Source organism: Salvia miltiorrhiza, chromosome 7 (assembly GCF_028751815.1).
Source record: "Salvia miltiorrhiza cultivar Shanhuang (shh) chromosome 7, IMPLAD_Smil_shh, whole genome shotgun sequence".
Taxonomy (NCBI): domain Eukaryota; kingdom Viridiplantae; phylum Streptophyta; class Magnoliopsida; order Lamiales; family Lamiaceae; genus Salvia; species Salvia miltiorrhiza.
This window is the reverse complement of record NC_080393.1, coordinates 36,625,196-36,649,015: the sequence shown is the minus strand read 5'-3', so window position 1 is coordinate 36,649,015 and position 23,820 is coordinate 36,625,196. Positions and strand designations below refer to the sequence as shown.

The window sequence follows — 23,820 nt, the reverse complement described above, 5'->3', positions numbered from 1 at the left end:
AAATGGAAAGCAACAAAAGACGGAGTCTTCTCTACGAAGTCGGCTTATGACATCCTGATGGAGAGCGCGGCCGAAAGCTCCTTGTCGAACATTGCCAAGAAAGTTACTTACAAGGTGTGGAAGGTTCCAGCACCTCACAAGTCAAAGGTTACTGCTTGGAGGCTTCTTCAAAATAGACTTCCGACTTGTGATGAACTATTGAAGAGGAATATTCCGATTAGTATCGAGGAGAGCTTCTGCTGTTCGTGTGTGGCAAATCCGGAGACAGCAAATCACATGTTTCTCCGCTGCCCCAAAGCGGGGATGGTTTGGGATGAGATACAAATTTGGCTTGGGATTAGTACGGTCCGGCCTCAAGGTATTATCCAACATTTTCTTTCTTTTTCCAATTTGGGCGGCGGGAAGAAAAGATGTTTGTTCCTTAAAGCATTGTGGATTTGCACTATCTGGCTTTTATGGAAAGGAAGGAACGAAGGTCGTTTTGAAGGCAAGGTTTGGGAGATTCATCCTTTTGTTCAAGTGATTAAAAGTAGACTCTGGAGTTGGAATAAAGCATTTAAAATTATTGAGGTTGATGTGAGCCTCAATGTGTGGTGCTCGTTTGTTTTGTCTATGATGTAGCTTGTCCTTAGTGACATCTGAACTTTGGTACCTCTGGTACCCATTTAATATATTCACTTTTCCTGATCAAAAAAAAAAGAAGATAAATTTTCAACCAAGGGTAGTTGCGGAACTGCCTTCTTTCTTTGATCTGGAGCTGCTTCTTTTGTAGTCGGTCGGCTTGTGATGAGCAAAAGTCATTTATTTTATATAAGTAAAAGTAAGTATTTGTCATTAGAAGAAGTAATATTTTTGTTAAGTAATATTTGATATGGCTAAAAGTAATACTCCATCTGTTCTACGAAACTTGAGCAATTTCTTTTCAGCAGGAGTTTTAAGGAATTAACATTTGAGCTAATATATAAAACTATCCATTTTCATATTATAAAATTAAAATCTAGCCTATCATATAAAAATAATAAAAAGTGACTAGTTTTTGAACAAAAAGTCAAAAATACTCATTCCTTTAAAATATTAAAAAATGGCCACTCATTTTTCTCTTTCTCTCCTCTCTCTTCACCTTCACGTCACTTTCTCTCTCTCTCCTCTGCAACCAAAATTCCAAAAGCTTGCTTCCTCCAGATGCGCCGGATTTCTAGACCGCCGTAGAATCCTCATCCGCTGCCTCCGCCGCGATCTTCTCTCTCTCTCTCTCTCTCTCTCTCTCTCTCTCTCTCTTTCTCTCTCTCTCCCTCTTCCTCTTCCTCTCCTTCTCGTCTTCGCCGCCGCTCCACAGTCGCCGCCCACCATCACCGCGACGCTACTGTTTTGAGACAGAGGGAGCCGCGCACGCGGTAGTGTTGCTTCGCCACCGCTGACTCGCTGGGGAAGAAGACGCGCTTCTGGCTCGGCACCTTTGACTCCGCCGCGCCGCCTCCCTCGGTCCATCGCTCCGCCTTCCTCGGTCCAACGCGCCGCCTCCCTTGTTCGATGCGCCTTCAGAAGCCTCCCTCTGCGTTTGCCTACATCAGCGCATCCTTTGTGCCGCGGTGAAAAAAAACGCAGCCGCCGCCATACTCATTCTTTTCTTTATTTTGCTTTTCAATTAGTTCTCGATTTTTGAAAAAAAACATTTGACGAATTCAAATGTTGAAGATTGGTTTTGATTAAGAACAACACATTTTCCTAGAATTGCAAATTTAAGATTTGTGGTTCACGCATATCTATGAGATTTTATTTTACTACATTAATTTGTAAGTATTATTTGATTTTTCCATTCACTACATCAACTTGTTTAATTTCAATTCTTTTATCTAAAGTTTAAATTGAAGGTGCTATGCTAATTATTTCATTGCCTGATATTCGCCTGAATTTGGATCTGGTTCGCCAAGAAGAGTTACCAAGAACAGTTATGGTTGATTTATTCTTTTAACTTGAAGTTAGATCTATGAATTCGCGAATCTATAAATTTACAGCTTAATATTTGTGAATTCACAATCAGATTTATGAATTCACAACTTAATGTTCTTGAATTCACAATTAGCTCGATGAATTCACAACTTAATATTCTTGAATTCACAACCAGCTCGATTAATTCACAACTTAATATTCTTGAATTCACAACCAGATCTATGAATTCACAACTAAAACTCGAATTCACAACCAAAATAAATTCTAGTTTTAGTTGTGAATTCAAACTTTAAAAACTCAAATGCACAATTATTTGAATTCACAATCAAAATAAATTTTGGTTGTGAATTAAATTTTGGACTGGTTGTGAATTCACAACCAAAAATTTTTGTTTGTGAATTAAATTTTGATTGTGAATTCGACTAGTTGTGAATTCACAAACAAAAAATTATGGTTGTGAATTCACACTGGTTGTGAATTGCGGAATTTTTTAAAGGGGTGATGTTTAAAGGGTAAAATGAAGTGCACATTTTTTAAAATTTTAATGTGAAGGGTAGTTTGGTAACACTGGCCATTTTTTAATATTTTTATCTTAGTGGACAATTTTTAATTTTATAATATGAAAGTGGCCATTTTAAAAATCCACTCTTAAAATTTTGTGTGTTAAATGTGGTAGGTGAAAAAGGGAATAGGTGAATAAAGGACAAAACTTTTGCCATATAAGGAAAGTGCTCAAACTTCGCGGGACAACGCAGAAATGAATACTGCTCAAGTTTCGTGAGACAGATGGAATATTTGATATGAGGAAAAGTAAAATTTGTTATTAGGAGAAGTAATATTTTCATTAAGTTATTAGAAGAAGTTATATATCCGTTAAGTAATATTTGATATGACCAAAAATAATATTTTATATGAGAAAAAAGTAATATTTGATATAACTAAAAATAATATTTGATATGATAATAATTCATATTTTTATTAATATTTAAAACGAGCAAAAGTAATATTTTGATATACGCAAAAATAGTATTTGTTATTAATAGAAGTAATATTTTATATGAAGAAAAGTAATATTTGTTATCGTAAGAAGTAATATTGATATAAGCAAACGTGTGCAAAAATATTAGTATATGGCATTAGAAAAAAGTCATATTTTTGTTAATTTAATACGAGCTAAATTAATAATTATTGATGCATGCATTTTAGTTACTTAGTTTAATGTGTGTTTTGCCAATGTTTTATATGATTTTACATGGTTTGTGATATTTTGGATGTAGGAATTGAGCAAAATTGGAGATGGATTTTGTGGATGGAAGACGTCGGTGGAAATCGAGCTTTTGATGAAGAATTGCATGGATTTTGAAGATGTTTGGAGATTGGGCTTGAGATTAATTGTTTAGAATTTATTTAGCCCAACAACTCTTGTTAATATTTTGCTTTAATTTTTGTTAAGGCCGAAAAGCCCATTACATAGGGGTGATCGGCACTTTAGGGATTGAATCCCATATATATATATATATATATATATATATATATATAGGGTTGGTATCAAGTGAGAATTTAGGATTCTGTGACACCTAAGAACAATCATAGACCAATGATTATTGTTAATCCAATGGTTCTCATTAATAGATGATAATTAAAAATTATATTACCTACCAAAATATAAGCTGTCGATTTATTAGAATAAGGGTTAATAAGTAATTAGGCTTGTGAATAAAAAAGGAAGATGCTAGAGATTTAATGAAATCCCTGAATTACCGCGTTGACATTCCGTGGAAGAATTGCTTGGGTGAATATTGTGTGTTTTCACAGCCCATTTACCCTTTCATCTTCTTCTTTTTTCGTCCGCCACTATTGAGGAAGAAGAAGTTGTTCAGGCTATCATCTAAATCGGTCCAAGCTTCGGCGATTCATCCTCAGAGGAGCGCTATTCATCTAAATCGGTCCACGCTTCGGCGATTGAAAAAGGTTTGAGAAATTTCCGTTACTTTCGTCCGCCATTGCTTTGATTTTTTTTTTCACACTTTATGTTTGGATGAACAAATGTTTTGAACAAAACTTGCAAATCCGGTGATGTTGAGGTAGAATTGTTCATCTGTGTCGGTTGTTTTGTTTTGTTTTTTTTCGGTGGATTGTATGGAGATTTGGTAATATGAACATTATATCTTTATTTTTTGAAATCTTTGATGAATATATGTATTTGACACCTGAGAAAGGGGGGTGATTTTTTGATTTGGTAATATGAACATTATATCTCTATTTTTTTATTTCCGGCGTCGCCGAAAATGATTTATTTCCGGCGAGAAATTTTCATATTGTTCTTGTTTGTGTGTGAATATGACGATCTCTGCGTGTATTTTGGTCTTTTACAATGGAATTATTGTGTGTAAATGTACATAATATTGTGTTGGTAATATAAGTAGTGTTCATGTGAATATTGTTGTTCATGCCACTTGTTCGTGTGAATATTGGTGTTCATCAGAATATTATAAGTATTACTAATACAACATGGTTTGACTTTGTAAGTATTCGTGTGAATGTTGTAAGTATTCGTGTGAATATTGTAAGAATTCGTGTGAATGTTGTTCATGTGAACATATTAAGTATTCGTGTGAATGTTGTAAGTATTCGTGGGAATATTATAATAATTCATGTGCTTGTTGTTCAAGTGAACTTAGTAAGTTTGTTCATATTTTTTGTCTGAATGTTTTAGGCATTACTACATATCACTTTTTTCATGTTTTTGTTTTGATGTAGTCATGTTTTAAGGATTATAAAATATGGATTGTTTATGTTTATTGCTACTTGTTCATGATCACAGCAAGGCCACCAAATCGAGAAATCATCTTGGCAAATAAGTTGATAGAGGTCGAGCAAAATGGTATGCATTAAGTAACTCGAATGTTGAATACACTTTGTATTCGGTGAAACTAACTTATGAATATTTTCAGCTACAAAGTGGAGGAATAGACAGAAGTTATATGGTGAATATATGGCTAAAAAGCAAGACTTGAAGGTGCAGAGGTTGCAGCTGGAGAAGTTGTCAAGGTTAATAAGGATGGAGGTATAGCAAAGGCTGCTGCTGGACACGTTGTCAAGGATACAATTATCGATGCCTCAAACAAACAATTGCCTGAAGGTGGTTCGCCTACATTTCAAAGAAAGAGAACGCAGAGTGTCACTCGTTCAGTCCTTAAATAGATTGTATTTAATTTAGCATTGCTTACATGTAAATTGCTATTATTTTCTAGTTCACATCTAGATATTGGATGAACAAGTTTTGTTCAGAAATTATAATATTAAAACTAAATACATAGTAGTATATGACAATGATATTCAATATGACATCAAAATGATCTGTTATGGTAACACACTATTATTCAATTTGATTAAAGTATTAATTAATGATTAGCTTCAATATTGGTGCAAAGGATTGTGAATGTGTCACAATTAATTCAAACTTTGTTAATTGATTATAATCTAGAAATATTAGGAAATATGCGAACATGAACGTTGTATCTGCGGTCGTTAATCAAATATATTCAAACATGAATAGTGCACAAAAGAACATGAACAATTATGTGGTAATCACACTACATGAATAGTGCATATGCAAACATGAATAAGTGTTCACATGGGATTCATGAACAATTTCAAAAGTTTGATGAACTTTGCAATTTTTAGTTTTTTTATCTTAAATTTTGCGTGATTTTGTTGAACTCGTTGGTGAAATATAATGAATAATCAAGTGTGATTAATGAACAATTTCAAAAAATTAAATGAACAATATTTCATATAAACTTACCAATTAAAAGGTAAGATCAAATTTTTTCAAAGCACAAAGTAATGTAATCAATAACAATCTACATTTATTTTATGCACACGAACAACATGCATGAACAATTCAATCACGAATGAACAAAGTTTATAACATTTGCAGTTGTTATGCAAATGTACTTATGAACAAATGTGCATAAATTCAACATGGACATGAATGTGACTTTATGTTCGGTCGAATAACAAACGTTGAGGTCACAAAATTCATGTGAAGATGTACCTGACCAAAGAACATGCTCATTAATTGAAAAATGCTTGTTCGTCAATTACTACAGTCGTGAATAGAAAGTAAGTTTAACATAATTCAAACCACCAACTAAGGTAATAAACGGTGGAATTAACGCATTGGTGAAGAAGATAATTCTGTTCCTATGTGTGATTATTTTGCTTGGACAATTTTTCCAAATCGATGAACAATTGATGAAGAAATAACTCTAATAATAAAAGAAGATGAAATCTCCTTAATTGTGTGGTAGTGGGTCATTAAAGATATGGTGGTTTGACCAAATCAAAAATACCATAAATATGAGATATTAGATTGCATGGAATAAGGAAGTAACCGATTCTAATAAATCATGAAATACTACTATACCCCTTAACACATATATATACGGTGGATGTGGAGGCAAATTACAACCGTTAGATTCACATGATAAAAGGCTAGGATTCATTCTTAGGTGTCACAAAATATTAGAGTTCTCACATGACCCTCTCCCTATATATATATATATATGGTCAAGTTAAACAAAGAATGACCTTATGTATAGAGAATAGAGAATAAATCCCATCCCTAGAAAATGTTGGATCGTGAGGCTGAGATTTAATCAAGCTGATATTTTTAATTACCATATTAACTGTTCGAAAATACATTTTAATTGTCATTAGGGTATTTGGGTGAAAATTGCAACATAGTAAAAACGGTAGGTTCAATATTTACTCCTATCTAACCGCGTCTCCTCTCCAACGAAAGATTTGAATAGCCGGCCACGATTCCTTTTCGTCTCCCACGATCCAAAATCGGTTTGAAGGTAGGGTTTCGTTTGAAGTTTCGATTTTTCAACAATCAAATCGATTCAAGCTCCGATTGTTGAATAATACTTTTTTTTTTGTTATTTCGTTTCTATTTTTGAAGAATCGCCGGCGACTTGTTCGAAAAGGGGCAGGGCATCGCTACGATATAAGTAGATATAGACGACACAGGCGATTGCCAATTATTCGGTCACTCGAGGACGCGCATCGCTACGATCGACGGCACTGCTCTGCTCTCCCCGCCATCTCTCTCGCTCACTCTTTTTCGTTGCTTCTGGCGCAGCGAGGCGCTTCCTCTCTGATTCGGTGGTGGAGATGGCAGATTCGGCTCTAATTTGTTGAAGAAATTTAGAAACGCAAAATATTATTTTTCATTGTTTTTGGGTTATTTTGTGGGTATGAGATTATGTAGTGCTCGTATTTTGAATTAAATGTAGATGGAATTGGGGTTATTGGTATGCGTGTTTACTTTTTGATTAATGACTTGTTTGTGGGTTTGACAGCACATGGATCTTGAGACAGTGGAATATAATTTGAAAGAAGGGTGGTACAGAGGGTGGGTCCGGCAGCAAGTTCTACCGCGATCTCTTGCTGCTCATGAACAACGCCCTTGCGTTCTTCAGTAAGAACTCCTCGGAGGCCAGCACGGCCGTGGAGATTCGGCGTCTCATCTCCAAAGAGATCTCTCATAAATATGCCAAGTCGGATTCTTCGTCTGGGAATTAAATCTCTTTGCAGTCTCTGTCTAATCTGCACTTTTATTTTTCTTTTTGTCAAATAAATGATCAATTTTGGAATTTGGGGGATATTCACGTGTCCATTAAATCTGAATATATTTGTTCATTTAGAAATTGTGTTCTGTTCATTTAGAAATTAGGTTCTGTTCATTTATGTTCATGCGTCCAGTAAATCTAAATAAGAAATCTGAATATATCTGTTCATTTAGAAATTGTGTTCTGTTCATTTAGAAATTGGGTTATGTTCATTTATGTTCTTGCGTCCAGTAAATCTAAATAAGGTTTTCGTTTCTGCTGGGAAATCTGATTTTTTTTCGTTTCCTTAACATAAACATTTTGAACATGCTTTAAACAATTACGAACACTTAAATAAACTATTTGAATTTTTCTTACTAACATAAAATATTTAACATAAATCATTTCGAACAAGTGTAAAATAATTACGAACACCAAAATAAACTATTTGAATGTTTCTTACTAACATAAAATATTTAATATAAAACATTTCGAACATGCATAACAAAATTTACGAACAAGTAAATAAAATATTTGAATACTATTTCAAATACAAATACATAAATAATTATTTAGATTAACGGGATGACAAAATTACACTAAAAAGGATAATTAAAGATTTGTGGATCTTAATTAACGTGAATGCAAATACAGAAATTTGTGAATTACACATGGATAATTAAAGATATGTTGAACTTAATTAACGTGAATGTAGATACAGAAATTTGCATAAAGATATGGCAGAATAATATCTTACCAAAATAAATTTGTTCAATTACAAACATAGCCTTTTCAGATATAATTAAGGAAAACAATGAGATTAAATTTGAACCCTTAAATTGGAAAATTTGGAGGCTCCAGATTAATTCTCTTTTCTCTAAATATTTGTCATTCTCTGTTTAACCTTTCTATATATATATATTTTTTGCTTAGTAAAAGATAGCAGCAAGGTTTAGGAGTTGGTTAGGTTTTATTTCTTTTCTTTCTTGCATTCCAGACGTTGCATCACTTGGAGATCAAGTTTTAATTAGTTGACTTTTGTTTTCCATCATTCTATTAGTTTAGAGAAATTAAATACGTACTTTTCTTGCTTTGGGAGTTTGGAGACTTGCGGCTGGCATCAAGAAATTGGGACAACCGAGTTTTCTTGTTTTCAACTATACTAATTTATTTTTTTTGCAATTTATTTTATTGTTTCATGTTTGCTTTAATTTATTTGATTGTTCTTACTTTAATTATGAGTAGCTAAATTTCTAATTCGACGAGAAAAATGAAGTATTGATTTAATAATCTGTGAGACCTAATTGGGCATAAAATTGTTTTCTATTGATTTCGATTTATTCCTGGAGTTTAAAGATAATTCTGATTTTATTTAAGTCTGGCTGTAGTGGACAAAATTCGTAATAGTCCAATTAGTAAAAATTATAAGGCCCAACGGGCTAGTCTGATAAAACGGCCCATACGACACTCATAGCACAAAACCCAAAGTCAAGCCTATATGCGGGAGATACATAAATTCGCCCAAGGAAACCCTTAACGCGGCAGTTGCTTGGCGATCAAGTCGGACGAGAGTCGCGGGAGGTCGTTTCCTAAGAAGTCGGAACTGCTAGGGTTGCAACGGGTATGCTAGCAAAACCCTAACCCTAGCCGCCTGCCCGTAGGTCCGTAACCTACATATACTAATTCACTAACACAATCAGGGCATGAACAATCACTCGTATCCATCCTTGCACTAGTACACGATCTCTCACTCTGGTTGTCTCCCGCTCTCCCCGCTCTTTCGTTCCGCCTCCGCGCTCACAACATTCTAGGGTTCCGATCGCCCCGCTAGCCCGGACGTCCGTCGCCCCTCATTCCACGTCGCTCACTAGCTATAATTCAACCTCCTGAACACCCCGGTCTTCCGGATACATCGCTTACTACTATCTTCTCTTTATCATTTATTTATTTCAGTTACGTTATTTACGTTTATTACTTATATCCGTTCACTGACTTGAGCGTCGGAGGCCCTTCCATCGACACCCCCACCGGTGCTCTTCGAAGGGCTCTAACGTTACTTGTGGTCTCAGGTTGCTAGTGCCCGTCGATCCTGACGTGACTGACGTCACTTCCGTAATTGTCGGATTCACCCCCTACACTGGCCAACTTAGGTTTAATTGGATTACAGTCAATTAGCACCTCCAATCCGTAATTGTTGGAATATGGCTAATTAGTGATAAATTAAACTACCGTGTTCGTAGTATGAATAAATTAGTAGATTAATTATTACTAGCGTATCTAGGATAATTTATCTAAACTGGGTTCCTTCATCTTAATGCTATTAGAATATTAAATCTAGGTCTAGCGTCTCCAGCTAGGTTATATTTTAATAAGGGAAATAAGCCGGTCTGGCGTCTCCAGCTGTTTATTGATACAGTAAGTAGGAATTGGGGTACGTCCGTTGCGTTTCACGGTATCCTATAACTGGTTGGTTGATAGGGATTAATTAATCTTTGCGTCGATTATCAGAGCTTTAAATTGATATGGATTTATTCGAGCCGAGTTACCTTTTATTGATTAATTTCTAGATTGTTATTTGAGTATTTGATTTCTTAGTTATAATTAATTTTCTCAAAATTAAGGCGTGGTGGCATCACCAAAATTATAGATTTTAGGGAATTGAATGATTTACCGGCTCTCTGTGGGATCGACCTGCTTGTCATTATACTAATTAGTTTTTGATAATTCTGCAGGAACTATTTAGTGGAAAACGACGTCCACCAATTATAATTAGAAAAAAGAGATGATATATAGAACTAGCCATTTTTCTATTGTAAATTTTAAAAATAACCTATAAAATAAAAACTTTAAAATTGGCCACTTTTTGTGTAAAGTAGAGCAGATTTATCATCCATAAATGGATCAAGGTATGGATAGACCAACTGGATAACTCTCCACCACTACTCATTCCGATCATCAAGGTATCGAGATCGCCGTCGACTTTAGGCCGTGGAAGATCGACGTCTTCTCAGCGTCCAAGCACTTGAATCCACGTTGGATTCTGCCACTCTTTGTAGGAGATATGGCATAAATCTTGTCATGACGTTGGGATCTCTAGCTCCGCCATGGATTCGCTCATTATATATATATATATATATATATATATATATATATATATATATATATATATATAGGGAATGGATCATATGTAAATAGAAGATAAATGTGAGAACGGGGAACCAATATAAACCGTAGATTATGGGAGATCAAACGGTTGAGCATGCTGCGGCTGTTTAATTCATTTTATTAAGAAAGGGTTTATTTGACTTTTGACACATAACACATAACCGAATTGAGTTCTATCATCCCTATAATCATGCGTTCATGATTGCATGAGATCTTCTATTTTTGGTTACAACTTAGATATTACATTTTAGGTTTTTATTTTCTCCACTACATTCTTTACGGCCGTTTCACACGTTCTATTTTCTATTCTGTTCACCATGGCATCTTCTCCATCAATGGCGGACCAGCGTGCTTCTCCATCAATGGCGGACCAGCGTGAGTTTTTTTTTTCTTTGAAGTGTTAGTTTCATCGTAATCTATTATGTTCATATTAATAATTTCTTCAAATAGTATTGTTTTAGTATAAATTCTACAAAAACGTGCGTAGAATGTTACTCTTAATAGCTTGTTCACAGATTATGAGGTGTGAAACTTGCGTGAATGTATATTAGTGAGTTGAACTTTGATTTGCAGACTGTAACGTGCGTAGAATGTTGCATCTTAATCGTTTGTTCACGGATTATGATGTGTGGATTATATAAATGTATATTAGTGATTTCATGTGTGATTTGCAGACGGTAAATTCATATTCGAATGGTGTTATATCGTAGAATGCTTTCTTAATATTGTCACTATTTGGTAGTGAAGCTCAATTAGGCGTTATAATGTTGTTCACAGATATTTATGGATCGTGCGTTAGTTGTTATACGCTGAATTTAACAGATACTATTTGACGTTTATTTTGCAGACGATGTAAACACATGGACGGAAGATGAAATAACGCAGTTGATTATCCCTAAGTGTGATAGAGATTTAATTCCGAGGATTGGACAAGCCTTCCGTACTCTTGAAGAAGGAGTTCAATTTTATTACAGATATGCAAACACGAGTGGTTTTGGTACACGTTTGAGTTGTCGGAAAAAAGCAGATGATGGAACCATAACACACAGGCATATAGTTTGTAATCGAGCAGGCCTCAAGAGTGACAGTAAAAGTTCGTCGTCAAAGAAATCCACGAAGCCTAAGAAGAAACGCAAAACGGTCTCCACTAGAGTTGATTGCATGGCACGTATCGTGTTTCGTTTGGAAGCTGTGGTTGGGTATGTGGTTCACGACTTTTCTGAGGAACACACACACCACATGGTCCCTGCTTCCAAACGTCATCTTATGAAGTCACGTCGGAACGTCGGCTATGTCCATCAAATGTTCCTTCTTTGTGGTATGAAGGCAAACATTGGACCCATGAGGACCTTTCGTTTTTTCAAGGAGATAGTTGGTAATTATGATGACGTTGGATGCACAAGTATAGATTTTAAGAACTATGCTCGAGACCTTAGGGTCCATACGGAAGGTGTTGATGCTAAAATTCTGCTAGACAATTTGAAGAAAAAGCAAGAGAAGTCCCAAGGTTTCAAGTATTATTTTGAAACTGATGAAGAAGCTCAACTGAAGAGGATGTTTTGGTCAGACGAGACGTCAATTCAGAATTACCAAAAATTCGGAGATGCCGTGTCATTTGATGCAACTTATTCAACCAATAGGTTTGTTTCGAATTTACGAACTCTTTATTGTATTATCATTTTACGTATACGTTAACTGGTCATGTAGCTTGTGTACTTTGTTGCTTTCATGAAATTCTGTATGTTCATAGTGTTAGTTAAATGTTCATTGATGAACTTCATCAATGAACATAACACTATAGTAGTTATGTTCTGAACATGTGTTTTACACCATATTTCTCTTTGTAGGTACAAGCTCATTTTTACACCATTCACCGGGAAAGATAACCATGGGAGGTGTGTAACCTTTGGAGCAGCTTTGATATCGAACGAGGATGTGGATTCCTATACATGGGTTCTCAACAAGTTTGTTGAGTGCATAGGATCTCACCCTTTAGTATTTATCACAGACCAAGATCTGGCGATGAAGATAGCTATAGAAAATGTGCTACCTAAAACGTCTCACAGATTGTGCATGTGGCATATACTAATGAAAGTTGTTGAAAAGTTGCCAAGGCATTTAAGGGACAACACTGAGCTGAAGGAAAGATTCAATAATATAGTTTGGTCGGATCTTGTTGAGCCGCATGAATTCGAGCAGAATTGGCATCGTTTTATGGAGGAGTATGATCTATTTGAGAGTAGGTGGTTCACTGATATGTTTCACAGGCGTGCTAACTGGGTATCTTCATATTTTCGTGATGTCAAGATGAGTGGTCTTTTTAGGACAACGTCTATGTCAGAGAGCGAGAACAGTTTCTTCAGGCGCCATTTTAATAAAGATGCAAATGTGGTTCAGTTGTTCATGCATTATGAAAGTGCTATGGATGCACAACGCACTTCATACGACACTATCACTATGGCGGATGAAACCAGCTCATTTGATATGTGCACAGACTTACGTATAGAAGTTCATGCTTCAAATATATACACGAACAAAATATTCAAGGATGAGATACAACCTGAAATCGTGGCTGCTGCTGTATCTTGTCTGATGGCACGCATGTACGATGAAGGTAATCTCAGTTACTATGAGGTTGACGACACAGTTCATGGAGTATTTAAAGTGTGCTACAGTTCTATCGATGATCACTTCTCTTGCTCTTGCAAGCTGTTCATCAGAAAGGGTTGGTTGTGCAAACACATTTTCTTTGTCATGCGAACAAGAAAATTGAACAAGATTCCTGAAAAATATATTATCGCACGCTGGACCAAACTTTCACAGATGAGCCAAACCCCGCATGAACAGAATATGCCGGAGCCCGTGGTTGTAAAGGATGACCTCCCAATACAGAAATTCTTTCTTGAAGTTTGTAAGAGTTTCGGCCATGTACGAGGGGATTCTTCGCTGGGTCAGCAGCTATACAACGATTTGAAGGGTATCACTGATAAATATTTGAAGTTGGGAGTACCATTTGATTCAATGTCGAAGCATGCAATGTTTGAAGAATTTTATGGTGTACCCAAACCTACTGAGATTGATGTATTACCGCCTCCTGTAGTGCACACTAAGGGCAGTGGCTGTGGTGGGAGGAGGAAATCCACAAGGGAGAAAATGATTGAACAAGCACTCAAGCCTAAGAGGAGATGCAGGAAATGCAATCAGATGGTAAACCACGATTCACGTAATTGTCCTGGGAAGGATGTTACAGATGAGTTAGTGGATGTTTGAATTGTTTTATTCAGCAACTTTGTCATTTTACAGTTAATTTATTACGTTTGTTATTTGTCATTATGACTCGTACAATTTCGTCAATTGTCGTGGGAACGATGTTTCAGATTTTTCGTGTGGTTTTTCATTGATTTTCGATTTTACACTTTGCTTAGTATGTTTGTTTTTTGTCACTATGTCGCGTACAAAAATCTTGGCTAAATTGACGATGTTCAGTTATACACGCCCTTGTTCGACGTTCATTGTGTAATGTTCACACAAAAATTAGGGATGTTTTTTGTCAGCGTTATTTATATTCCTTGTTCGACGTTCGTTGTGTAATGTTCACACAAAAATTAGGGATGATTTTGCTCATCGTGATTTATGTTTTCTTTAAACTTATATCCTTTGTTCAATATTTAATATCACTGTTCATTGATATTGTTAATTGGCCTAATACTCACCGTCTATACACCGTACACTGCAATTGTGTGAGCTATGAAAATTTCATATTTAAGTATCAATTGTACAAATGTTTGGTTTTAAATTAGTATGTTCGAGTTACGACTTCCTTTAATTGTGTACTGTTCACACAAATTAAGGGATGCAGTTGGTCATCTGAATTTATGGTTTGTTCAAAACTACGACATCAATGTTCAAGATAGGACACACTGTGTTCACGGTAATTACGTATTGTTCACCAGCAACTACATTTTGTTCAGATTGTATGATCAATGTCCAAATCATGTAATTATTTGTTCAATCTTTATTACGATGTCATATTGTTCAACATTTTTTTGCCATGCATCATGTTTGCTTGTATTAATTTCATCAAGAAACAATGATATAACATTTCATAATAACCCCGTTATTCAACATTTCTAATGTGAACGCCTGCGAACAAACCAACATACTTCGCAAAAAACATGAATTTGGCAATAAAAAAACCAACACTCATAACGTAACCAGTTTCGTCGAACTTTATTATCAAAAACAAAGATGTCTTCGACAATCTAAAAAAAAAAAAAAACTTAAAGGCCATGAATATTATGTAAAAAGTACTCAACCAAACAAAACTAAATTAGCTTTGAAGTTTGGATTAGCGATTAATTCACGATAATGGTCAGTTGCGGACTTCATGACATCTTCTTTCACACTGCTGCAATCACTCTCCATGATCGTTGCACAGTACCTCACACGCATCCGACTTATTTGACGTGGTGATGTTGATGCCATTCCACATTTCCAACAAGATGATCCATCGCCCATAAAGGTTTCCAAATGTCGCATTAAATATACCCCTGTGTCTAGCGTGTTTCTGTTGTCAGCCCATTTCAACTTTAGGGGCAGCAATTCAGACTTCGATACATTGTTCGCCTTAGTTGTCTCATTTTGAGCAGCAAGGAAGCTCGAGAACAGTACACGCTGCATAATATAAATCTTAGATTTAACTATTCAAAAGAATATCAATTGAATGAGGCTTACACTCACCAGAACCGAGCATACACTGTCATATTTCCTTATATTCTGGTCTGTGACTGAATCTATTGTGCTATCCAGTATGAATAGTTTGCACTTTCGCACATCAATGCATACTGCATAATATTTTTTCTGCTCGTACACTGGAAAGAAAAACTACAAGGAACAATTTGTCATAACAACACATATGTATTGAAATCGTATACAATAAAATGTACATAAATTTTATGTAAGATACTTACTAGATCCATGAATTTCAGCGGAGTATTGTGGTATTCACTGAGCTCCGCATCCAAAGTCTCAAAAAACTTTTTTTGACGCGTCTCGTAAAGCATGTTCTTGGGGGCTATAATGTCCAGCTAGTGTTAAAGCCACAAAAAAAGTTTAAATAAATTAACAACACATTTTTTTTGTACAACACTATAAATCTATCTAACATATGTAAATATACTTACATAGATATTCATCGATGCAAAAAAACGAACGGGTGATGTGTTTGCCCTGATTTCCTCTCTACTGTTTAGTAGCAAAATCCATGCGTTCAATACATGGTTTCCAATAATTGTACCCCTCCTCAAAGTATACATGTCAATTCTATGTAGATCTATATCCTTATATGAGAACATGACTTCATTCCTGTATGAATATTAAGTACGACTAACTTCATATGAAAATTCACGTTAAAAAATAAAATTAATTGATCATGAACATACTCTGCCTCATCATCTTTGTACATCGCATACAACCCCAATTCTTTCTCAGATTGGTTCAATTGTTTTGATGTACAAATGTAGTAGCCCGCTCTTTTATTTATGATAAAAACTAGTAAATGCAATTTTTATAAATGAATCCAGTTTATGGTCCTGATTTTTTTTTTTTTTATCAGAGACGGAGTTATTATTTTAGCTTTATACTTTTATAACGTATAAGAAAAACGCGACGAGGATTATTGAGCCATTCAATAATTTATTATCCAGTTTGATAACTGACTTAGCAAAGTCAAGTTATTAATTTATATGCGATAGAAATAGTATTTCTATTATTTACTTGAAGTCGTGATTAATTTTCGACTTATAAAACGAATTATAAAATATGTAATTCGTAGAGAGTTATAACGAAGCGTCGTTATTTAGTAGAACCCAATATTAGTTTTACAAATACTTGTAACTTCAATACTTTACAAATCATTATTTTTCCACTCCCTAATGTTTCCTACACTATACACGCATAATCTCCACTTCTCCACTCCACCAACTATCTCCATCACCTTTTGCTTTCTTCCACTACATTTTTTTTCACCACCCTTTCCACTCCACTAATTCCACTACACCAAACTTTCCACCTACTCCCTTCCCCACCACACGCAAGAATGCATCTAACATTCCATTATACAGGCAACAATCTTTTCATCATCTTCATTCTTCACTAAGGAACCGAAGAGCAGCCATGAGTTCTGCCATAAGCACACTGCTCCGGCAGTGTTTTGCAAGGCGATTCCAGCCATCCAAAAGGTCCGGGCGACAGAAAGTGAAGCCGAAGAAGAAACGACTCCACGCCAGCTTTAAGAACAATTGAGGTGGGCAATTCCTTACGCGTAAATAAAATGCTATGCAAATGTTATGCTTTAAAATGCAAATTGGATCTTCAAGTATGGTATGCTTTATTACGCTTAAATGAGTTAAGCTTTATTATGATGCACGTTAAATGATTACGCTTATTTACGCTTGAATGCTTTACGCTGATAAGTTTATGCTTATGTTTGATGCTTGCGTCTGTTGGGGGAGGCCTCCCTCAACAGTACGATGCCGTGTCCGCTGAGGAGGGCCTTCCTCACGGCGCGATGCCCGTGTCCGCTGAGAGAGGCCTCTCTCGCGGCGCGATGCCAGTATGCCAGTATGCCAGTGTTACAACGTCTATTGGGGGAGGCCTCCCTCAATAGTACGATGCCGTGACCGCTGAGGGAGGCCCCCTTCACGGCGCGATGCCCGTGTTCGTTGGGGAAGGCCTTCTCCACGACACGATGTTTGTTAATGAAGATTGATGATGAAGAATGCCCTTATGCTATTTATGAATTTGGAAATATTTAATGAGCAAATGATATGAAAGAAACTCATGCCTCTTATGCGATGTTGTGTTTTGTTGTTGATGTTATGTTATATGCTTGGCAACTGCCCACTAAGTACTTTTGTACTTAGCCCTTCGATGTTTATGATTGTGCAGGTTGAGCTGTGATGGGCGATGAAGTGTTGCTGAGTGGAGTTTTTGTCGAACTTAAAGTAGGCTCAGAAAGGATACATGTCTTCATACATGTATCACAGTTATGCTTTCCGCTGTAAACACTGATTATTTCAGTTACGCCTTCCGTTGCAAACTCTGATAATGTTTTAGCCAAGCCCCTAATGATGCCTTTTTCCTTTTAAGGAATATAACGCGTATACAAGTTCTTTGAGTACCCTTTTTATGCGAACTATGCCTTTTTCCTTTTTAAGGAATATTTCACGCGTATTCAAGCTCTTTGAGTATTCTTTTATGCACCCCTTTCTAAACCCGCTTCTTAATTTCCCTTCCCCAGTCATGGTTTTCCCGGATTAATTATCCTTAATTAAGGCCGGTCGTGACAGAGTGGTATCAGAGCAGTTCATTTGCTCTGAGCCTAAGAGTTTATTTAAGCCAAACTTAGAATGGATCAATAAAGTGTCTAGAGTTCAATCAACAAAGCTCAGCACTTCATCGCATCACACTCAACGAAGCAGAATGGTAAACTCTTCCAAGCTTGAGTTAATGTTTACAAAAAGTGAGAATTATCGTAATAGCAAAGTGAGTAACTGTCAATAGCTTTGTTATGTTGTTATTGAATGAAATGATTTACGCAAGTACGATTAAATATGCCTATGGAATGAATCCCTATGAACATAGAGCTATTAAGATATGAGATCACCACTGCGACAGAACATAGAAGCAAACGTAGAAGAAATTCGACTGTATCTTTGGTGGTTATAGTGAAGGCAGCAAGATAAGTGATACATATAGAATAATTTTTAAGCTCATGATTTTATAGCCGCTATGAATCTCCATGACTTATGCCTAAGTATCCAATTTAGATGATATGATATTATATGCTTAAGAATTGATATGACTCATGGATATGAGATGCCAAGGACCCTTAGAGCTTACTACATCAATGTTGTCATTGGAGTTATGACTTGTTTACAAGTTAGAATAAGTTAACATGTACAAGAATTCTTTTGAGGATTGTATTAGATTATGCTAGAGTGTACTAATTGGCACATCCTTGCTATCAGAATGCCGCCTAAGAGAGGACGCCCTGCGAGAAACAATAACAATCGCAGAAACCGTAACGCTGTACCCGAAGAACCACAAGATGCTCGAGGACATAACCCATCCCTCCGCCCCCAACTAGGAGAGTCGAAGAACTCTTTTTAAGGCAAAATCCGCCTACGTTTGACGGAACGAGTGAACCAGCTGAAGCTGAGATTTGGGTGCGTGCAAATGAACGCATCTTCAACTTTCTACATTGTACTGATGAGGAGCGCCTATCTTGCGTCTCATTCCAGCTAACATGATCAGCGGATTTCTGGTGGGAAACACGACGAAAAATTCTGACACCTGAACAATGGGCAAGTTATACTTGGGAAGATTTTAAGACAGGATTATATGATAAATATATTCCGAAAAGCTATAGGAAGAAGAAAGAAGTTAAGTTCTACGAGTTGAAGCAAGGAAAGAAATCTGTGGTTGAATAAAACAAGGAATTTCACCTTGCCCAAATTGTGGTAAGATGCATAGGGGTGTCTGTCGTGCCGGGACTAACGGTTGTTACAATTGTGGCCAAAAGGGTCACTACTCCACGCAATGCCCCAACAAACAACGAGGTTCAACAATTGAGAACAGCCACACCCCCTTGCCAGCAATACGTGGACACTTGCGAAATCAGTTTCAATCACATCAGTGAAAATCTTATGGAGGCACCGCAGATATAAAAAAAATTACGTGGGAGTTTGAAGACAAAATGAAAGAGAAGTACCCGGATTGTTTTAACAGAGATATGCAAATTTCGGGACGAAATTTTTGTTAAGAGGGGTAGTATGTAGTAGCCCGCTCTTTTATTTATGATAAAAACTAGTAAATGCAATTTTTATAAATGAATCCAGTTTATGGTCCTGATTTTTTTTTTTTTATCAGAGACGGAGTTATTATTTTAGCTTTATACTTTTATAACGTATAAGAAAAACGCGACGAGGATTATTGAGCCATTCAATAATTTATTATCCAGTTTGATAACTGACTTAGCAAAGTCAAGTTATTAATTTATATGCGATAGAAATAGTATTTCTATTATTTACTTGAAGTCGTGATTAATTTTCGACTTATAAAACGAATTATAAAATATGTAATTCGTAGAGAGTTATAACGAAGCGTCGTTATTTAGTAGAACCCAATATTAGTTTTACAAATACTTGTAACTTCAATACTTTACAAATCATTATTTTTCCACTCCCTAATGTTTCCTACACTATACACGCATAATCTCCACTTCTCCACTCCACCAACTATCTCCATCACCTTTTGCTTTCTTCCACTACATTTTTTCTCACCACCCTTTCCACTCCACTAATTCCACTACACCAAACTTTCCACCTACTCCCTTCCCCACCACACGCAAGAATGCATCTAACATTCCATTATACAGGCAACAATCTTTTCATCATCTTCATTCTTCACTAAGGAACCGAAGAGCAGCCACGAGTTCTGCCATAAGCACACTGCTCCGGCAGTGTTTTGCAAGGCGATTCCAGCCATCCAAAAGGTCCGGGCGACAGAAAGTGAAGCCGAAGAAGAAACGACTCCACGCCAGCTTTAAGAACAATTGAGGTGGGCAATTCCTTACGCGTAAATAAAATGCTATGCAAATGTTATGCTTTAAAATGCAAATTGGATCTTCAAGTATGGTATGCTTTATTACGCTTAAATGAGTTAAGCTTTATTATGATGCACGTTAAATGATTACGCTTATTTACGCTTGAATGCTTTACGCTGATAAGTTTATGCTTATGTTTGATGCTTGCGTCTGTTGGGGGAGGCCTCCCTCAACAGTACGATGCCGTGTCCGCTGAGGAGGGCCTTCCTCACGGCGCGATGCCCGTGTCCGCTGAGAGAGGCCTCTCTCGCGGCGCGATGCCAGTATGCCAGTATGCCAGTGTTACAACGTCTATTGGGGGAGGCCTCCCTCAATAGTACGATGCCGTGACCGCTGAGGGAGGCCCCCTTCACGGCGCGATGCCCGTGTTCGTTGGGGAAGGCCTTCTCCACGACACGATGTTTGTTAATGAAGATTGATGATGAAGAATGCCCTTATGCTATTTATGAATTTGGAAATATTTAATGAGCAAATGATATGAAAGAAACTCATGCCTCTTATGCGATGTTGTGTTTTGTTGTTGATGTTATGTTATATGCTTGGCAACTGCCCACTAAGTACTTTTGTACTTAGCCCTTCGATGTTTATGATTGTGCAGGTTGAGCTGTGATGGGCGATGAAGTGTTGCTGAGTGGAGTTTTTGTCGAACTTAAAGTAGGCTCAGAAAGGATACATGTCTTCATACATGTATCACAGTTATGCTTTCCGCTGTAAACACTGATTATTTCAGTTACGCCTTCCGTTGCAAACTCTGATAATGTTTTAGCCAAGCCCCTAATGATGCCTTTTTCCTTTTAAGGAATATAACGCGTATACAAGTTCTTTGAGTACCCTTTTTATGCGAACTATGCCTTTTTCCTTTTTAAGGAATATTTCACGCGTATTCAAGCTCTTTGAGTATTCTTTTATGCACCCCTTTCTAAACCCGCTTCTTAATTTCCCTTCCCCAGTCATGGTTTTCCCGGATTAATTATCCTTAATTAAGGCCGGTCGTGACAACAAATTTCCCGCTGGATATATGGTGACCTCAATTTCATCGTTTTGAACAACCGTCCTTTAATGGGTGTGTTCCCATTTTCACATAAATCACCAACAATCTTCAAAAACAAAAGATGCATCAACCAAATAACATACATAGTTAATTTATAATTCGAAATTAAGAGTTAGGGATGTTGTTTCCTACATTCAACGATCTGCTTCTCAAAACCAACCGTTTACGTCCACTTGGAATATCATTCTTACCCTTGCACACCTGATAAGTTTTATATGTTAATGTTTACAACCATATCGAACTAAAGTTTCCTACGTTTCCTAACATAGGTCTTTTTTACCGGCGCCAGAGCTCGTCCACCTTCGTTTTCCTTGTTGTCCGAATGCTTTTCAGGCCGTGGTGTCTGCTACCAAAAAATATAATTAATAGTAATTAAAGTAACTAATATAAAAACACTAACATATTTTACCAACACGGACCTTGTTCATCGCCGGCGTAGCATCAAGGCCGTCACCCAAAGTATCTAAACCGATATCCACCTATAATCGTAAGCAAGAACATATAAGTATATAAAACCCAAAATATGTTCAACTGTGAAAACACTTGTTCAATTAACAGTTAGTTATTTGAACAACTACCTGATTTGGCTGAACATGTCCACCGCGATCGAGCAGATTACCGGTATGAATGTCCCCTTGCTGTGCAAGTACTTGGACGACCACCTTGAATTGACAAATTTACAATATAATAAATATTTACATTCAAAGGAATAAAATGATTGCCGGTCGAGCAGATTTCCGGAATGAACCCTTGTTCGTGCATCAACGATTGATGTTCAAAGAAATAAAATGATGTTCATACTAAGTTACTTACGTTCAAAGCATCAGCTGCAGCATCTGCATTTTGTTCCGCTCCAGTAATAACGCCTCTGATCGGGGAATCCCTTGAGGGATTATCTGCTACTGGTCCAGCTTTTGCCACCTTACACAATAGTAAATACATTGTCCCCCTTAGTACAATTAAAAATTTAATTCAAAAATCATTTAACTATTCAAAAGAAGACACCTTACCTGGCCCTCATCAATGTCTTCTTGTGTCATACCCAGGCTAAAACTTGGAATGTCACCCACTTTGGAAATACGGCTAGTGCTCTTGTTCATAGCCTTCAATGTTGCATCGTCAATAGACTTCAGTACTTCATCTTGCCCGAAGAAAGTATCATCCTCATTGTCGATACAATCTCCATCATTGCTTGATCCAACAACCGGCAAACTAAAACTAATCCCGAGTTTCTGTTCGCCTGACTGAATACAACTCAAAAACCGTTTGTCGGTTCTCACCTCGATTGGTGCAGTTGCGACTGTTCTTCTTAACTCGCTAATTATCTTTGCAATACCATCAACAGCCTTTGTCACTCGACGGCTCCATCGGTTAGTCAAACGATTCCTAGAGTTTTCAGCCTCCGTTGGTGTTGGTATCGGATCAAGCAACAACCAACCACTTTTATACTTAGCTGCTTCCTCACGTCCCTGTCTAGATTTCAATGTTTTGGTAGTCCAACAACTTATCAATGGGAATTGTCTAGGTGCTTTTTCACCAGCGCGCTGAAATCGATCAACGAAGAATAACTGCACAAAAAAATTTATCATATGGTAAACGTATGAACATTAATAACAAATATTCTAGAATTGATATAGTAAAGAAACTATACTTACCACCAGAAACAACGTCGGCCCCGAAAATGTCTTCGTTTTGTTGCCTACCCATGACTCACAATGCTTGTCCAAACTCTTCAAAACATAGGCTGCCCAGTTCCACTCCCGTAACTTATCAACATTCACCAGACAGTTCATGACAAAAGGATGCACAGTCCCATTCGTGCAGCTCTCAAACAATGAAAAAGCAACGGCAATCACAAAATGTCTCTTGAACCATGTACCTCCATCTACACAATCCAACATCTTATCTACCACTGCCCCAATCTTAATAGAGTCTTTACCCCGTATGCCAAAGAACCCAACCCACTCTACGAACAGGTCGGTCGAACCTGTCCTCTCCAACTCATCAATCTCTCTATCGCCCCTGGGAACACCAAAAACACGGTACACATCGTCCGCTGTTATCTTAACCTTAGTTCCAGCACTTATCTCCAACTCTCCGCTGCTTGGGTTGTAGTGGTCCAATACCCAGTATGCCAACCTCCCCGGGATTTCCTTAACACTCAGCTCTAATATATGCCCAAAGCCAATCTGCTTAACAGCGGCCTTTTGAGCATCATTCATCGTATTCAAACCGTCGAACAACGAGGATGGCGTTGTTCGGGTATGGAGCTTAGGCATTTTGTTCTGGTCCATCGTCTTAGTCGACCAACCACCTCTGCGTTTGCACTTGACATCTTTCAGTTTTTTGGGATTTTCCTCCATAGG

General features: G+C 36.9%; 1 protein-coding gene and 3 long non-coding RNA genes across 5 annotated transcripts; all 4 read left to right on the top strand.

Annotated features, from left to right (window-relative positions):
- Positions 1 to 3,581: 3,581 nt before the first annotated feature.
- On the top strand, positions 3,582 to 5,289 carry LOC130996247 (uncharacterized). The gene is made up of 3 exons (XR_009092460.1): positions 3,582 to 3,921; positions 4,775 to 4,834; positions 4,905 to 5,289. It is a non-coding gene; the product is annotated as an uncharacterized LOC130996247 (long non-coding RNA).
- Positions 5,290 to 6,597: 1,308 nt separating this feature from the next.
- Positions 6,598 to 7,808, top strand: LOC130996243 (uncharacterized). The gene is made up of 3 exons (XR_009092457.1): positions 6,598 to 6,818; positions 6,923 to 7,215; positions 7,323 to 7,808. It is a non-coding gene; the product is annotated as an uncharacterized LOC130996243 (long non-coding RNA).
- Positions 7,809 to 10,757: 2,949 nt separating this feature from the next.
- Positions 10,758 to 14,113, top strand: LOC130996239 (protein FAR1-RELATED SEQUENCE 5-like). Its single transcript, XM_057921745.1, has 3 exons — positions 10,758 to 11,111; positions 11,584 to 12,376; positions 12,584 to 14,113. The coding sequence occupies exons 1-3, from the start codon at positions 11,054 to 11,056 to the stop codon at positions 14,004 to 14,006; spliced, it is 2,274 nt and encodes a 757-aa protein (XP_057777728.1). The 5' UTR covers positions 10,758 to 11,053; the 3' UTR covers positions 14,007 to 14,113.
- Positions 14,114 to 16,788: 2,675 nt separating this feature from the next.
- LOC130996238 (uncharacterized) lies at positions 16,789 to 21,275 on the top strand. 2 transcript variants are annotated; one of them, XR_009092454.1, is made up of 4 exons: positions 16,798 to 17,040; positions 17,685 to 18,281; positions 18,767 to 20,357; positions 21,002 to 21,275. It is a non-coding gene; the product is annotated as an uncharacterized LOC130996238 (long non-coding RNA). The 2 variants fall into 2 exon arrangements; XR_009092453.1 differs by having other exon boundaries at positions 16,789 to 17,040; positions 17,685 to 20,357.
- Positions 21,276 to 23,820: the final 2,545 nt, after the last annotated feature.

Excerpts from the sequence above, each read along its gene's own strand:
- LOC130996239 (XM_057921745.1), top strand. The coding sequence starts at position 11,054 with ATGGCATCTTCTCCATCAATGGCGGACCAGCGTGCTTCTCCATCAATG. Across the intron at positions 11,112-11,583 it reads TCCATCAATGGCGGACCAGC|ACGATGTAAACACATGGACG; the intron begins GTGAGTTTTTTT and ends TTTATTTTGCAG. Across the intron at positions 12,377-12,583 it reads GCAACTTATTCAACCAATAG|GTACAAGCTCATTTTTACAC; the intron begins GTTTGTTTCGAA and ends TTCTCTTTGTAG.